At 38.3% G+C, this 13063-nt stretch overlaps 1 protein-coding gene across 4 annotated transcripts in view; it reads right to left on the reverse strand.

Annotated features, from left to right (window-relative positions):
• ARID1B (AT-rich interaction domain 1B) overlaps positions 1–13063 on the reverse strand; it is a 326152-nt gene that overhangs the window by 62171 nt on the left and 250918 nt on the right. For all 4 annotated transcript variants that reach the window (XM_088052482.1, XM_088052481.1, XM_088052484.1 and 1 more), the window contains one exon: positions 4561–4740. In XM_088052482.1, the coding sequence (XP_087908608.1) occupies positions 4561–4740 (180 nt within the window). The remainder of the gene's footprint in view (positions 1–4560; positions 4741–13063) is intronic.

Genomic DNA, 13063 nt, shown 5'->3' on the forward strand with positions numbered 1-13063 from the left:
TTGCTCTGGGTTTCCATTTGCTCTGTGCAAGAAAAATGTAATACAGCAGGATGGTGTATATGTGCACTCAAAGATTCTGCACAGCAGTTAGCACGTATTATGTACATGCTATTAGTAACACCGCTTCCCAAAGTGGAGCAAATTCTCTCCCTAGACTAGCAGACCTGATATCCATGATCACTGGGAGCTACTGTCAGTCCAATTTACATAAAGCCAATTTGTTTTGTCATTTAGGGTCTACGAAGTACATTCAGCAGCATGTGTGGAGGAGCAAACACCAATGCTAAAACACTACTGCTGTTTTGATGCTATTTTGAATTGGGACAAAAAATTCAATCTTTTGTGCTTTGGCTTTTCCAGCATACACACAACACAGAAAAACCAGTGAAATCTTCCCCATAAAAATATGTGGCTCAGTTAAAATAGCTTCTAATCATTCATCTCCAGGGATACACATCCAAAAGCAAAGGGAAGTCACATCTTTTTAGTAAGGAAAACAAGTTTCAGTGTTTTTTTTCCATGTTTTTTTCCTTAAGCATTTCCTTAATACCTCAAGTACTAGCTATTCTTATACCTTTCCCAGACCACAAAAAAAAAAAAAAAAGAAAAAAAAAAGAAAAAGAGAGAAAAAAAAAAGGGCAAAATAAAAGCCAAAAAAAATACAAGAGGAATTGCCAGGAATGAGGAGTGCAATCTTATTTCCATGTTTCTCTAATAGATTAGTAATTTGTTGGCAGTGGCTTTGACAGAAAACAGATGGATGCAGCATTAAACACAATGAATGCAGCAGATGCTAGGCCAGCCCACATCAGCTGGACGTGTCAGGCAGCCAAGTTCAAGAGCCCACACTTTTCAAGTGGGTACAAGCCTGGCAACAGCGGCTGCACAGTACTACTGAACAACTCCTCCCCTCCATATCTGAGGGATTTTTGATTCTAACTCCCCCTCAGCAGAGTAGAATTCTACCCAGAGAGACAACATCTTCAATGCATGAGAAAAAACAATGCTGTAACAGGAATCAGGAAGAAAAAAAAAAAAAGCGTAATGAAGATAAAGTAGAAAGAAGCTGACTAACAACCTGCCAAAGACAGATGTTCATACTTACTGCTGAAACTCTGGTCCACTTTGTTCAGGTTTGCTGAACAAAGTGCTCTGAGATCTTGCCATTTCTAGGCAAACTGAAAAGAGGGAAACTTGAGAACTACCTGTTAGCTTTGCTCTCTGCTTTAGAGACATAGATCAGATTCACTGTATTAAAATGGCATCTTAGAATAGTTCTAAAATTTTTTACATGTGCATTTCACCAGCAGGCTATTCTTCTGCAGACAATTTAAATGTGTTGTTCTGAATTCCTCTGAACTGTTTTACCTAGGGGACTTCATTCAGAAAGATACAGCTGATATTTAAGCCTTAGCCTCACAGACTCTTGCATATGTGGGTCTGGATTCAGAGTTCCAGATTCTCAAGATACGTGGGACATCTCATCCTTACAATGCTACCATTTTAAATAAAATCCAGGATTAAAATCAGTGGGAACTAGACAGCAAAGTGCTTTTGTGAAAGGAGTCCAACATTAAAAGCACAAACACTTTATCACAAGCAAAAGGGGGGTTTAACTTACAGTTAAGCTCTGGGGGTTGTGGTTCAAACAAATTCAGTAGCAATTTCTCTCTTTGTTATACCCCAACAGAACAGCCTTACTGCTGAATTGAGTAGGAAAAGTTAGGAAGACAGGATGCATTTCTGAGATATTTTACTGAATCACAGGAAGCTTTTCTCTGTCCCAGTCTTAAAAGATCCAGCTGACTGTGGCATCTGACTGCTCTCTAGAGTGCATTTAAGGGACATTTTGCCATGGCAGCAGTCTGATGGTCAGCTCATAGACCAGAGCTTCATTAGCCCCTGAGCTAGATGTTGCCCAAACAAACTGAAGAGATTCTTTCAGTAGATTCTTACAGTAACAACTTCCATCCTCGCTCTGCTTTAATTTTTTTTTAAGAATTCTTTGGGACAGGAAAATGCTGGGATTTAATTTTTTATTGAAATTAATCTTCTGTACTGCATGCTCCTGTGTTGTATCCCAGACACACGAAGTGTGGAGCCAAAGCCATTTATTATTTTTGTAGGAAATGGTTTCACAGAATTGGACTAGGACCCACTACAGAACTGCTTCCTGGGAAAATATATTCTGCCCTTATTATAGTTCTAAGTGTCATGTAAACACATGAAAATCAAATAAATCAACCACAGGCATGAAATGGATCATTCTGCTCTCATGAACTGGGGGGCTACTACTTCTAGTCTGAACTTAATGGTGTAGTCTTTACTACAGTGAGCAATTCCACTGCACAGAGGACACTAGCCTTGAGCAATTGTTTTCAGGACAGCACATAGTGAAATCCAGTATTCAAAGCTGGATCAAAAGCTTAGTGTCCAGAATGCTTTGATGCATATATGAAAAACAAGTAGTCCTGTGAAACCCAGCCTAAGCTTAACAATATTCTGGAAGAAGGCCTATGTGAACAAAACAGAAAACAAATCATATCCATGAGAATTACTTTAGTTTAATAATTTAAGAACTTGGTTTCAACCCAGGTAATTTTTAATGTATTTCCTGTTTTGGCAGAAAAAGGCAAATGGGATAACATTATTATACATTCATTGTTGCTGCCATATGATTATGCTTTGTAATAGGGTATGTTAAGAATTGCAATTATGGATTACTTTCATTTAAAATTAAAAAATGCTTTTAAAACCTTAAGTCCATGTAAACAGATAACTTGGAAATATTGCTATCTTCATCCCTGGATTTTATTAATGGTTAGATCAACCTGGAGAAAATGTAGTATTCTTCTGGTCTAATTGTTACCTATAGAGCTGACAGCCTGCAAGGCCCTAATTTTATGAGTACCAGTGCACTGGTACTCATCACTGGCAGAAGAACATGATTTTCATCCATCACACTGTTCACCAAACCCTTCTGAAATGGCCTGTTAATGACAATGATGCTCATTTTCTTCCTGTCCCTCAAGTTCACATTTTAATAGCAGTTTCTTCCTGACCATGACCCATAAAATCATTAGATAGGCACTTTCATCTACAGAGGGAGGAAAAGAACTGCTGAACTCAAGCAAAAAAAGAAAGTAGTATTTGGCGTGTTACTTAAATGCATTGATTTAGTACAAAAACCTCTCCATTCAATCAGCGTGGATGGCTAATGTTTTACTGCACTTGACACCCACTATTCCCATGGTTCGGAATCTCAGCAGCGGCAGTACAGCTGGAAGTCAGGATAGCACATCATAAATCCACTGGATTTTTTACCAGTTAAGCTAGTTGCTCACTGTGCAGATAAAAATAAGCACTTGGACAGTATTTTATGGCCACAAAATGCTTTCCAAATAAAAGGAAAGCACCAGTCAACTGGAGTTAGGTAATTAATCTTCACACATGGCTATAAGGCATTACTAGACCCATTTTATAGTTAAGGGAAGCAAAGCAGAGAAATGAATCTACTTGCCTAAGCTGAAAGATGATGTAAAAGGCAGAGCCAAAATTAGAAACTGGGAAATCTTGGCTTGTAGCCCTGTGCTCAGAACACTAAACCAAACGCTACCCAGAGATGAAACAGAAAGGAACATTGCGTAGGGCAGCAAGGCTCCTTGCAAACAAACATCAGAACTAGCTCTCAGAAACTTGGGAGACTGAAATAACCATCCTTGCTAGCACGGAAAGTTATTGAACCCTACAGAAATTCCCATTGATGGCTCAAGTCCTTTCTGAGGCTTTTAAGTGAGAAAGCAACAGTAGGAAGTGCTGAAATAGAAAAGCTTCTTTATGTACCCCTAAAGAAAATACTGACCCTTATATATTCCATGACTTGACTTCAACTTCATTTAACCCCTAAACACATGCATACTTTATAAAGGTTATCCATTAAAGGCAAAACAATAGACAAGTTCAAGGTTGTTCAGGGGCAGAAACTATGTATTCTATTTTTGTTTTACACCCCCACCAATTCTGTCAAACAAGCAAAATAAAAAGAACTGTCTCTCTCAGTCAGAAGGGTTAGTTAAGATTCACAAACCATATGCATTAGAGCTCAATATTCTATTTCCACAGTAGCCACCATATTATTATCCTTGTTAGAAGACTTTACCCTCAAAGTCACCACGCAATTTCAGGTTGGCCTTGGGACTTCATCCAAGAAAAGAAGTCCTATTTTGGGATCAGTGTTGTGACCCTGATTTCATGCTTGTTCAAATGCAGCCTCATCACAGAGATGACATGCTTGGGCACCTAAACAATAGACCTGGCAATGCCACAGATTCATCATTTCCTTGCCTAATTTAAGGTCACTATTTTTATACAGAGAAAAGTGCTAATAACAGAAACAGCTTCTTCCACAAGGTGCAGCTCCATCTTTGGATACAGCTTTATTTGTTTAGGATTTTTTTGTTTTAAATGGAGAGTGTTGTGTGTGTGTTTTTGTTGTTTTTAACATACCTACTCACATACACAATACATATATATATATTGTAATACCAGCAAGCATTTTACCTTGTGGTCCATACTGGCTCATCTGGGGCCCATAAGTACCACTTGAATTACTCTGCTGAAAGCTACCAATTCCAGGATGCACTTGACCTCCAGGTGAGGGGTGTGGTGACATGGAAGGTCCAGTTTGTTGAGGTCCATACTGTGACATTTGGGGGTTCCTCTGTATGCCTGCCATAAAACCTATAGGGAGAAAAGCACCAAAGCAAAAATTAATATTCAGGTAACTGTTCTTTATTTTTTTTTTTAAAAAAATCTTTGGCATTAAAATAAACCATCCCTTTTTAGTTATCTCAGACTAAGAATACCCAGAAAACAAAACCAAACACATCTCCAAATCAGCAATGATGTCTCAACCACCAAAACCTGTACATAAGGTTTGAAAACCATTACTTTACAGGGCAGTCCTGCTTAGTTACAAATGGGTTTAATTTTAAAATTAAAACAACTTTTAGGGAAAAAAAAAAAAGGTAATTATATGCATTACTTAATTAGCAGTACTAGGGAATTTGCCTGATGACTTATGGCGAGAGCATCGCACCTTCCAAAATTATATGTCGCTACCAAAATGCCTCAATTCAGCATATAGAAACCCATTGTAAATACTCCTCTATTGCCAACAAACTCACCAGGGCTAAAATTTACCTCTGTGTGAAGACTAGTCATAGCAGCCAGAAGTGACAGTTGTTTTGTTCTGTATTTGTGCTCTAGGTCCTTCTTCTAGTCTTTCCCCTGCACATTCCATTGCATTCTCTCCTTTTCCCTTTTGTAAATGTATTAATGAATCCAAATTTAATTTAAAGTTCAAAAGCTACAGCAAGAGACCTAGTGAAACAGTATCAAATTTAAGCTTCACATGAAGGAACAGAACTAAGCCTTATTAAATGAAGAAGAGGGTTTTGTAGTGGGGTTTTAAAGTTTTCATGAACTGGAAAAAGCCCTGCAATCCTGCCCATGAAATGTCTGTGTAGGGATGCTGGTTTTCTGATGTTTTATACCCTGAATGGTTTTAGTGCTGCTTTAAATGTTGAAGAGGATGTGCTGGCAAAATTTAGGCTTTTTTTTTTTTATTTCTGGAGGAAATCCGCTCTCTTTCCTGCTCTGCTTGCATATTAAATTTCATCTTTCCATTTCCCTGCGAGGCAAAACCCGTGCATACCACATAGCACAGGCCAGCTCTGGCTGTGCTTCCACTGTGCTGGGTGAGGAGGGAGCCCCAGAGAGAGGCACAAAAGGATAACTCTCCCACAGGGCCAGGGTGTCCTCCCACTGGTTAGCACCAAACATCAGCCTCTCCCCCACTGCCAGACACTCAATGCTTGATTAATGAAGAGAGAAAATTTTTTCTGGGCCATATCCAGACATGTGATCCAACTCATAACTGAAAACATTGAGGTGCAGGTTGTAAGGAGAAAAGCCAGGAGAGATGGCTTTGCACCCCTTCTGCCCAGTTCTTTGTGCTATCAACAGCTCAACCCATATTGTGCTAAAACTCCAACTGCAAGATTTTGCAGAATATGCATCAATTTTTCCTGATCTTTGTGCAAGCCCCAAGACAAGGAACTTGATCACTCCCGAACTGCAAAGTTAGAGCGTGGCACTTGCTCTGGAGGTAGAGCAGACATTGACACAGCAAAAAAATGAGTGCAAAATGGCAGCTTTGGAACGTGGTCTGTACTGGTTGGAAAACTCCACACTTCTGCAAAGGAAAACATGCATGCCCTTCTCCATTTAGCTTTATTCTGAAGCAGACCCCTTGATTTTTAAAGCAGTTTCACTCTGGCCACAACTCTCATTACAAAGCCTACATCTTCTGCTAAGAGTGCTGTAAGTAATTTAGAAACCTAATACAATCGTATGTCTGTGCAAAATAAATGCCCATGTTCCTGACACACACCATATATATCACTCTTGTGGGATCCATTTGAATGAAAAAATTTGTACTGGTCACACTAAGGTTTTTATTATAAAAATAATAAAGTTACTCCTCTGTCTAGTACAGAAGTGAGGGGTTTTTTTCTGTTCAGCTTTAAATCTATATGAGGTAACTTTCCAAATGCGCTAGTAATTAAAGTTTTTGAGCCCCATTATTATTGCAAGCAGTACTTGACACCACAAGGAATGGTGATACACTGAATAGCTACTGGAACAGTAATTTCCAGTAGTAATGCTGGTTATTGAAGCTAATGGAGAACATGGACTAATATCTTATGAAAAACATGGAAATTATCACTTTTAAACGGCTCTGTTGTTGTCAAAAAGGCTTCTCAAGGGACCAGAGTAATAAATAAAAATAAGTGTTTCTACTCAAATGACCTCTTCTTCAGACCTCCTCTTCTTCCTCCTCATTCATTTCGGATGCCGTGGAATAGATGTACAGCTATGTGTACAGTCATAAAACATGCCAGGAAGAGAGTGGGACACTTGTGTCCATCCAGATAAACCTTTCCACTCAGTCCTGGTAATCTTATCTGTATTACTTCTGCACAAAGTCCCTTGTCCTGCCTTATCCATGCTCTGGGCTGTGGCTCAGGGAACACTTGCCAAAACCAAGCCAGGGACATGCCAGTAACTCAAGAGCAGAGATAACTGTGAGAATACTACTCAAACTCATGCTCTACCCTTAGTTTAATAAAGATGTCAATTAACACAACAAAAAAGGAACACACTCCTAAACGCTTTTGACATGAGGCATGAGTTTCGTCATCTCAGAGGGGGTAGGATTCCTTTCAAATCAAGGTTGGCTTTGCTATCTTCTCTTGAATGAAGATAAAGAACTAAGGAAAAGTAATCCTAAAATTTAGCAAGAATATCTATGTTGTGCTATGTCCTGTTACTGTCTGTATGGTACACTGAAGCATGGCGTCAAAACATGACGTGCTCTATCCTTCCACAGAGCAGAGGAGTCCTTTCAGCTACAGATGAGATGTGGAGTAGCAAAGAAGAGTTATTAATGTTATCTGGATTCCATTACAACACAGAGGAGTCTATCCTAATCAACCTACATGAGAGCCCAGTCAACATCCAGAGATCAGTGCATGAGTTTGAATTGTCTTAAATATTTGCAGAAAGCTCAGATGTCTTAGAGAGAAAAGGGTTCTCAGTCAATACATTAACATTCATGCATCATAAAGAAAAAAACAACATCAATTCTAAAAATCTTATCAGAAATGAAAGGGAGCAGCTGGCATACATTCATTTTTCCTTATTTACACACATTTTCCCTAGTGTTCAACTTCATTTTATAGCCAATACAAAAAGAAATAAATTTTCTTTCTGGAAAATTAGATCTAAGATAAAGTTTTCTTCTGTAAAGAATGGAAGTAGGATTACATTAGAGGTGCACTGGAGTAATGGCAGTGAAGTGATTCAACAGCCAGACTGCATCTGACATGTCAACCCCTGTGACAACCAAGGTGGGTTGTTTTGTCTTTTGAACTGCTAGGAAACAGCTATGAATTAAGCCTTTAGAAATTGTAGTGGCAACATACTCATCAGTGAACAAATCTATTCCCCTCCCTTAATATTAGTGGTAAAAAGAGGTAGAGGTGATGCTTTACTTGCCATCACAACGAAAGATTACTTAGTGAAAAAACACTTGAGTGAGTTTTGGCAAAATAAGCTATTTCAGAAGTAGCTGAATAAAGTGACTCTGCCAGAAGCATTCTCTCCCTTTTTAGCTAGCTTTTATACTACATTTACATATGTGAAGAATGACTGTATTAAGAATCATTTTAACATTGCAGAGTCATCTCTGCAGGTTGTTTGTTTTTTTTGTTTTCAGTGGAAGAGTAGCATACTATTATCAATTATCACACCGTAACAATAATAAAATATGTTTGCATGTTCAAATTGAACATACATAGATTGTTTTAAAATGGTCAGGTAGCCTTTTATTTTTCTTCTTTCTTTTTAGCAAAGTACAGAGAAAAAATAAACCAAGCAATGCTTATGATAGTAGTGTTTCTGCTGCTTTGATGAAGGAAAAGACAAAAACGAAGCTTCTGTTGTTCTAAAGAGCACTAACACACACATCATATAGCTAATACCACTTGTGTGATGCCTTTTAAAAAGTGTTTAAAACCTTGTCTTTCCCTCATGCATATGTATACACAAAACAGATATACAACAGTAAATTACTAAAGCTTTGTGAAATTATGCACTAAGGTTATCTTACTTACATTTGTAAATTGACCAATACAAACCCATCTGTTTCTTGAATACAATCACCTTAGCACTACCCATGAAAAACAGCCACTGAATGTGTTGGGTGCTGCGGTAGAATCTCAGACGGATTCTTCTGATATTTTAAAATCTTGGCTTGAATATGAAAAAACCTTACAGCAAAGCAGAAGCTCAAACAAAAAGGAAGTGGCTGCAAAGGAACAGGTTATTGCATACCAGTTGATGGACAGCAACTGTCTACTGGCACACAATCCATGGTCAACGAGAGGTCTTTTGGTTTAGCCAGGTCTAGTCCATCAATTTTCATGAATGAATTAAATCTGAAAACATGTGCAACACTTACTCATTTTAAACTCACAAAAACTTTGGAGTTTACAGTGATAGCAGATAATCATTAAGTTATGCATCTGATAAATAAAAAATGAGGAAAGGTACAACGTACAACAGTATATTGTAAAAATGAACTTACCTAAGAAAAAAATACACTGGGCTATGGCTCCTTTTAGAGGGGCATGCTCAGTGACAGAGCTTGGGACCAAAATAACTGACGAACCTTTCTGAGTAAGAAACAAGGAAGTTCCCCTTGTTCTAGGACAGGGGATGAAGAAAGGGCTATTACTAGCTAGACAAGCTTATTACCCTGAAAATCATGGAATAAGAAAAGTAGAAACAGATTGGATGCATACACTGATCATCAACTAATTACAGAAAAATAACATAAAATCCTGTACTTATGAATCAGCTCAAAAAAATTAAGTATGTGAAGAGATATTTTCCACTACCTCTAAAGGAAAAACTTTTGTGTGGGGAGAAAAACAGAAATTTCCAATGCTTGGTATTTTAGCAAGGCTCTGGTCAGTACCCTTGAGAAAAAAGAGCAAATGTTTGCACACTCATGACACAAGTTTTTGGCAGACCTTCCTTCCTCAGACAGCAGTTTGGGTTGTGTCCACTCTCTCAGGATTTTCACCAGAGTACACAACAGAACTGCAACAGATCTAAAGCAGTGACTCCCAAATCTAGCTCATCTGTGGATAAACAACACTGAGATAGACATGTCAGGGTAAAGCTTAACCAACGAAAAAGCATTATTCTGTGATTTGGTACCCTGTTAACATGGCAGGATGATGAGGATTCAGTCACACTGAAACTCTGCCTAGCCCACCCATTTCGGATGGCAAGGACAGCTTCAGACTGGTGAACCATGTCTTGGTTTTTGCCCAGCTAAACATGTCCACAGTCAGCACCTCAGAGCAATGCAGGAAAACATCCAAGAGAACACAACTCACACATTGAGTGTTGTAGTACTTGAAAAAGTTGGTTATTCTCATGCAAGCCTGTGATACTAGAACCCTAAATATGCAGCCAGGTTGTGTGCAGATGGTACTCAAACATCTTCAAATGGCGTGGTCAGACCTGGAGATGTGTGGCTTACAGACAGCAGGACGTAAGAAAATACTGTTGTACCACTGCTTATGGGGAGCCAGCTCTACCTGGCAACAAACTACTTCCTATCACTGGCAAAGAATGGCATGGTACCTATCCCTAAGTTACTACTTAAAATAAACACTGAAAAGGACACAGTGAGAGAGATTTAGGTACTGGAAAAAATCTGAGCAAACAAAAATATTATACAGGTCTAAACAAGTAACAGCAACTAAGAAACTGGTGAAGGTTTGACCAATGTATGAGAAAATAAACCAAGTAAATCAAGTGAAATCATATGGCATAAAAAACCTGGTATCTAGTATCTAGAGCAAGCAGGCACAAGGTTTCTTTACATTCGAGATACCTCAAATCCTATTTTAATTTTCCAGAAGGCAACCTTATTAATATATGCCCAGCAAGATCTGTATTTGACACATGCAAAGCATCTGACAGCAATACACACCACAGGGTGATGGGCTGGTGAGCACGAGTGGCTGAGCTTGCAGTGTCAATCTCATTTAGACAATGCAAATACTAATTCTTAATATTCCTGTCCAGTTAATAGGCAGGTAAGAGAAATAATAAATCAAATAAATAAAATACCTGCAGTGTACCAATACAGTATATTTGGATATAATATTTTATAAAAGCTGAAAGAAAGTATTTAAAATTTCTTCTTTCTTTCTCCAACCACATTCTATTTTATTTTTTTTTTTTAAAAAGTCCCAAAATAGTTTTTAGGAGAAAGTTCTTTGAGAAAAAAAGAGCAAATGCTTGCACATCCATGATACAGCTTTTGGCAAACTTTCCTTCCTCAGACGTTCACTCTCAGTTCTTCTGAGAACTCTTCTTCTAATGAACTGCTCTTCTTCTAATTAGAAGTTCTTCTAATGTTTCTCCATTAACCATGAAAAAACATAATCAAGTTTCTACACTGAGCTCTCTTTTTCAGCCCACATAAGAACCCGCATAAAGCTTGCCAGCTTCTCCAAGTCCATCAGAGTAGAGTACCACTAAAACCATCTGAAGTTCCCTAGGCTAGAGTAACAGTGGTATGATTTCCCTTTGGTATCTGGACAATTTATTTTCACAATGGTATTTGCTAATATCTGCAGTACCACCACCACCACATTTCTTCACATCAAGAAAGAATGTTTCTTAGCTTGTGTGAAACAGCAGTAAAGAAAAACATCACCATAGCAAAATTAGGATTTCCTGCAAAGATCACTGCAGCATTTCTCATTTCCACAAAAAGACCGATGTTCTGTTTAGGAAAAAGTGCTGGACTGGTTTTATTTTTCTTTATTTTCTTATTATGCCTTAATATCTATCTTACAGTCTTCACACTGTTTATTTGTCTGACTGCTTCTCTTCACAATGTGAATAGCTTTGGGGAAGATGGAAACTAATGACCTAGCTAAGGTTTTAACCCAGACCCCCCGGTGTTTTACCAGCTGTGCTATTAGGTTAACTGGCTGAATCTCCTCTGCTTCTCTCTCTGATATTACAAAACCCAGTCTATGTATAGCATGCAATAATGTTTAAATTTTTCCCACCCCTAAACCTCCCTCTGCTACTGCCTAGCCTTGAAATTCATATAATCTATCACTGATAAATTAGAATCTGGGGAAGGATCAGACAGATTACCCAGATGGTAGCCGGGGAAGAAATATCCAACCTTTCCTAATGCAAACCTTGCATAATGCTCTCTGATGCAAATTTTAAGTGCTATACTGAGGACAAAGGAAATACATTTGTGGAGATGTTCATGCACAGACTAAACAAAAAACACATTGCTCATCCACCACTTTACACATAATTTGTTACTGTAATATACTTTACACAAGAAGCTTTTACTTTGGTACTTGAAAAATCAGGGTCACAGTGACTTGCAGGACAAAAGCCCACCCTGCCCTCCCAGCTGCCACCGAAGGAAATCCTGAATTTCAGTAGGTAGCTTGGGCTGCTGGAATTAATCTCAGCAGCAAAATGAAAAATCTGAGGAGTAAGTCTGCTTTGCACAATCAACATTTCTCTAAGTTTCGCTAATAATGTGCACACTTAGGAAAATCATGGAGGACAGCAAGGAAGGAGCATTTTGTAACGTGTAATGTGCAAAGCCTGCAGGCTAAATGGTCTAAATTTCAAGTTTGAAAATTTTACCCTCCCCAGAAACCTGCTGTTCAAAGGTTCCCTGAATCAACTCAGATCTTCCTTTTCATGAAGTAAATATATTGAATATTACTACATATATTTTGTGGACAAGACTAAAATACACATGATGTGTCTTCTGTTGCACATATGTAAAATAAATCATATTGTTTCTTTCACAAACACAAAATCAGTGTGTTGTCCTCAGTCCCAAAATGCCTTTGCTTCAGTCTTATTTTTACCATGATTTATGATTTGACTGATTTTTTCCTTTCCTTGATTTGCAGCTGTTCCCTGATGAGCGTTTATTCTTTTGGAATCCTTTGGGATGGTAGGAATTATCCAGTGTTAGCTATTAATATATACATTATATAGATTTCAATTCACTGTCCTGTATTTTAATTAAAAAAGACATATAGGGTCTTAGATTAGAGGTTGTTTATCTTTACAGAAGCTTCATAAAAAGGTTAATTTAGGTACTAAGGAAGTAGTGTCCTGACAACCATGGTGTTTCGAACAGGCAGACCACTGGCAGGTCCCAGTTTATAGGCCACAATGAGAAGCTCTCCCAGGGACAGGGATCATATCCAGTAATTTTACATCAAGCATGTGACAGCAACATTGACTGCCACTCTGTCAAGTTCTTCATCAGTAACTGCTGTAGCTTATCTTGCTCCCTGAGCCCAGAGGCAGGGAATTTGATGGCTGCCTAATGAAGTCAGTGGAAACTTTTCTATTGAGA

The sequence above is a fragment of the Pseudopodoces humilis genome, chromosome 3 (assembly GCF_049639895.1).
Source record: "Pseudopodoces humilis isolate 2021_Gansu_Grassland_sample_001 chromosome 3, ASM4963989v1, whole genome shotgun sequence".
In the NCBI taxonomy this organism is placed as follows: Eukaryota; Metazoa; Chordata; class Aves; order Passeriformes; family Paridae; genus Pseudopodoces; species Pseudopodoces humilis.